At 33.3% G+C, this 4719-nt stretch overlaps 1 protein-coding gene across 2 annotated transcripts; it reads right to left on the bottom strand.

The window, feature by feature from the left end:
- LOC108814792 (probable glycosyltransferase At3g07620) lies at positions 1-3145 on the bottom strand. 2 transcript variants are annotated; one of them, XM_018587420.2, is made up of 6 exons: positions 2851-3145; positions 2168-2719; positions 1940-2070; positions 1365-1719; positions 578-767; positions 271-453 (listed from the first exon to the last, which is right to left on the bottom strand). In XM_018587420.2, the coding sequence occupies exons 2-6, from the start codon at positions 2660-2662 to the stop codon at positions 422-424; spliced, it is 1203 nt and encodes a 400-aa protein (XP_018442922.1). In that variant the 5' UTR covers positions 2663-2719; positions 2851-3145; the 3' UTR covers positions 271-421. The 2 variants fall into 2 exon arrangements, with proteins under 2 accessions (XP_018442920.1, XP_018442922.1); XM_018587418.2 differs by having other exon boundaries at positions 1-767; positions 2851-3140.
- Between the last annotated feature and the right edge of the window lie 1574 nt (positions 3146-4719).

The raw sequence follows: 4719 nt of genomic DNA, 5'->3' as shown, positions 1-4719 counted from the left end.
TCTAGTAAAGTCTTTATTTAAGAAGCCTTAATTAGTTACTTAGGTACATATAGACAAAACGTGTAGATTGGTGTAATAACTCAGCCCATAAGACTTGCCAAACCCTCAATTGGCTAAAACGTTTGAAAAACCCGGTTATACCAAACAGAATGAAGAATCATATGAAAAATATCATACCTAACCGGTTCACCATCATGCCACATGAAATGCTTTTGAACCTTCAACACCCTTTTATGCATCTCAACGTATCTCCTCCATGGAATCGATATCAGAATCTTCCTCAGATTAGGAATCTCCTTCTCTGGCACAAACACGGCAAAAGATTCCCAATCCAAAACCTCAAGAAACGGCGGCACAAAGTTATCAGAGATGATAACCGGAACGCAACCGTACAGAACCGACTCCACCACCCTTGGGCTATTCACCTCGTACCCTTTAGCGCAAACGCAGAACCTGCTGCGTTTCATGAACCGGATGTATGATTTGTGGTCAATCCGGCTGAAGATTTTCATATCCGGTTCAGGTCTTGAAGACCATTGGTTAAGCAAGATGGGTCTGACATAACCATGCAAGTTACCTGCGAAGAAAGCGAGGATGTTTCGCTTGGAAGGGCGGTTACCTCCAATGTTCCCGTTCGGGTTTTGAGCCGACGAGATTTTTGTTTCCGGTAAAGAGACGTCTTTTCCGACCACGAAGTCTACTCCAACATCAGCGTTACAGAGTGATCTGATGCAGTTCATGTATGGTCCTCTAGTCTCAGCTGGAGCCTATAACAAATATGAACGCATCATTAATAAACCAAATCATAATGAATCAATAATTATATCAGTTAGAGCATGTTCAACACATTTCTATTTCTATATTGTATACTTCCTCTGTTTTTTAAAGATAGATATTTTAGAAAAATAAATTGTTTCACAAAGATGTATTTTTATGTTTCCTATACAAAAATTACAAATTTCAATAAAATTGATTAAATTTATTGAAAGACTATTGGTTAAAATGCATTGGAATTTGATAATTTCTAAAAATGATATATAATTAATGTGTTTTCTTAATATGTGTGAAAACATCAAAACATACATCTTTAAAAAACAGAGGGAATATATAATAACATTTAAAATAAATTATAATCCAATTAATCACTTTTTTCTCTCAAATAAAAATTGTTATTTTTCTTCTACATTTAAGAGAAGAAATATCATTCATCTATTTTTACTTACACTAGAATAGTATATTATTTATAGAAAACAATACTATTAGATTTTATCTTTATTATAAAATTCTTCTAAAATAAAGAAAAACTAGTAAAATACATTAGAAATTATCTTAATCGTCGACCGTTTTAAACTTAAATCACATACCCAGTCATGGCAAGAGGTGAAGAAATGATCGGAGCCACGGGTTCTATTCCAGAAAGGGTAGCTGGAAATAATGAAATCGATGTGGTCTCTGAGATATTTAACAAGATTTTTACGACTGTGAGAATCACGAACGTAGAGTTTCTGTTGAAGAATTCTTGAACTGAAAGCCAAGTAGAAAACATGAGCTTTGGTGGGATCTTTTGTCAAGAATCTATGGCTACTCTCCATTAGTTTCATAAACCATCCTTCTGATGCGTAAACACCTTCCATTACTGCCTCAGGCTGATGAAAGATTGGCCTGTCCCCATCTGAGTAGATATACACTTTCAAAGTCTGCTCCATTAGCTCGTAGCTCCTGCGCTATATATTAACCATTTATGATTCAGTTGTTTCAAACGTTAATTGTAAGGTTGTGGTAAACATGTGAAAATAAAAATTTATAGTAGAAAAAATAAATTTTAATGTATAAACATTTGAAATAAGAATTAAGCCTTTGTTAATTACTACCTTATATATGTGTTGTTTAGATTGGTTAATATTTTTTGTCCAAAAAAAGATTGGTTAATATGTTAAACCTTTTGAAGATGGATAGGTTGTGGTAGAGAGGTGCGTAAAGAGTATCATCCTTCTTGACCAGATCAGCGTTCTTGATCTGGTTTCTTGCATCTCTAAGCTCTTTGTCCACATTTGATTCCCAACGAGGTGCCTATGAACATGAACAAACAAAAAGTGGATCATAGAGATGATGAGTGACATTGTCACAAAGAACTGGAAACTTAATTATGGTAAAGTCACTTGCATACAACTGAATTGTTAGGATCGCTATGCCTCTTCAATAGCATATTGTTCATTTGGGTTATTGACATGACAACCAAGGGTGGTTTTTTTGTGCTCCTCTCATGTTTCTTGTTGCTTTGAGGTATCTTGGGTTGAAGAGGATGATGAGAGTTTGCCGTTTCATTTCCTCTACTTTGTCCATAAGCTTTAGGAGAATTATTCAGAAACTTGTGTTCATAAGCTTCAGGAGAATTATTCAGAACCTCTGTAGTGCTATTACGCGGCCTAAAATCAGAGGTTGCTTCTTGAGGTGCGAGAAACATTTCGTTTTCATCACTTTTAGTGATATCACTGGGTTCTATGAATCCAGAAACGGTGCTGTTTCCACGAGAGCCAATAGATATTGGAGTGATCTCGAAATACTGAAGGCCTAAAACGAAGGCTACAACCAGAGTCATTAGAAGAAGAACTCTACATGTTTCTACTTGGCCTAGAAACCGAAAACCCCGAGTTTGATCCATCACAACCTGATATAAGTAGACTAGCTTAGACTTCTATATAGCTAAACGGGCCTCTTCCTGAAAAACAGAGAAGACGATAGGGGTTTGGTTCAATCAGCCCATCAAATTCCAAAACTAGAGCTACCAACCACAAGTGATACGTGAACTCTAGAAGAGGACTGATTCAAAAACAGAGTTTGACAACTTACATGGAGAAAAAGATAAGAGCCTGAAGCGTTGGTCAGATCTGAGCGTTTCTTTCAGGTTTCTTGGAGTAATTATCATGAAAATAACCAAACAAATAATTAAGAAGCAAAGAGACAAGACAAGGCAGTCGATGACTTTTAATTTTGTTCAATCAAAAGTCTTAGACTAATTAAAACACTGTGTTTTGAATTGATAAGCCAACCAAAAACAAGGTATGATAAATTAAAACAAGGTATGATAAAGACTTCTCTTTTTTTTTTTGAACAAAAAGACTTCTCTAATATTTTTAAAATACATCTGTCTTTCCAACTTTTTTTTTAGTAACTTACACAACCAAAGAAATACAATAATGACCGTATTATATAATACTGAAGACGTTATTTATGCATGGCTATCGGTGTCAGCGTTTGCGTCCCGCACTCTCCTCAGGAACGTTATCCAAGCATCGGAAGTTGCGAATTTCACGTGATCCAAACATTAAAAGAATCGTTTTCATTATAGTTCTTAAACATCTAAAAAAGATTCGTTTTGGTTAAACATAAAAAAATATGTTACTTGTGGTTTACTTCTTTTTAGGGTGTTAAATAGCAAAATTTATGAAGATATCACTGAATATTTGATAGCTTATTAGATCCAAAATAGACAAAATCATACTAATCGAACAATAGAAAGTTAGACATATATTTTCACAATCCCAACAAGTGGTATCAAAACGGTTGAACAAAAAATTATGTAAAAAAGACACAAATATCTTTAGAGAAATGAATAGACCTTTCGAATTATGAATGAAAATATGTGTGGTAGAGATCAAGTCAGAAAATCTTGAAAAGTTAGTTGTGAAACACGAAATGAATGTGATTTTTAGTTTGAAAAACAAATTGTGAAATATTAAATAAAATCTCACATTAGAAGATTAGACAAAAAGTGTCTAACATATAAATAGAAGTTCAACTCTAATTAGTACGAAGCTTTTGGGAAAAGAAACCAAAAATAAAATTTATGTGCACCAGTTTCTTAAATTCAAAGTAGACAGTATCATACTAATCGGATAATAGAAAGTTGGACATTTGTTTTAACAATCCCAACATATACTTCTAAACATAATCAGACCAGAATAACACGGCTAATTACTAAACCAACACGACATTTAGATAAATGAATACATATATCCACAATTTTGTTTTTGTTAAGGGCATCTTGTTTACATGACATTGACAATTAACACATGACATAACAATTAACCTTTCAACTTCCTCAACATGACCGTTGACTCGTGCCAACCCCATCCTCCTCCTGCTCATTAACATAAGGAACGTTATCCAAGCATCGGAAGTTGCGACTTTCACGTGATCCAAACATTAAAAGAATCGTTTTCATTATAGTTCTTAAACATCTAAAAAAGATTCGTTTTGGTTAAACATAAAAAAATATGTTACTTGTGGTTTACTTCTTTTTAGGGTGCTAAATAGCAAAATTTATGAAGATATCACTGAATATTTGATAGCTTATTAGATCCAAAATAGACAAAATCATACTAATCGAACAATAGAAAGTTAGACATATGTTTTAACAATCCCAACAAGTGGTATCAAAACGGTTGAACAAAAATTATGTAAAAAGACACAAATATCTTTAGAGAAATGAATAGACCTTTCGAATTATGAATGAAAAATATGTGTGGTAGAGATCAAGTCAGAAAATCTTGAAAAGTTAGTTGTGAAACACGAAATGAATGTGATTTTTAGTTTGAAAAAAAAATTGTGAAATATTAAATAAAATCTCACATTAGAAGATTAGACAAAGAGTGTCTAACATATAAATAAAAAATCAACTCTAATTAGTACGAAGCTTTTGGGAAAAGAAACCAAAAA

Source organism: Raphanus sativus, chromosome 7 (genome assembly GCF_000801105.2).
Source record: "Raphanus sativus cultivar WK10039 chromosome 7, ASM80110v3, whole genome shotgun sequence".
Taxonomy (NCBI): domain Eukaryota; kingdom Viridiplantae; phylum Streptophyta; class Magnoliopsida; order Brassicales; family Brassicaceae; genus Raphanus; species Raphanus sativus.
Note: the sequence above shows the minus strand (reverse complement) of the source record. Positions and strands in the feature narration are given on the sequence as shown.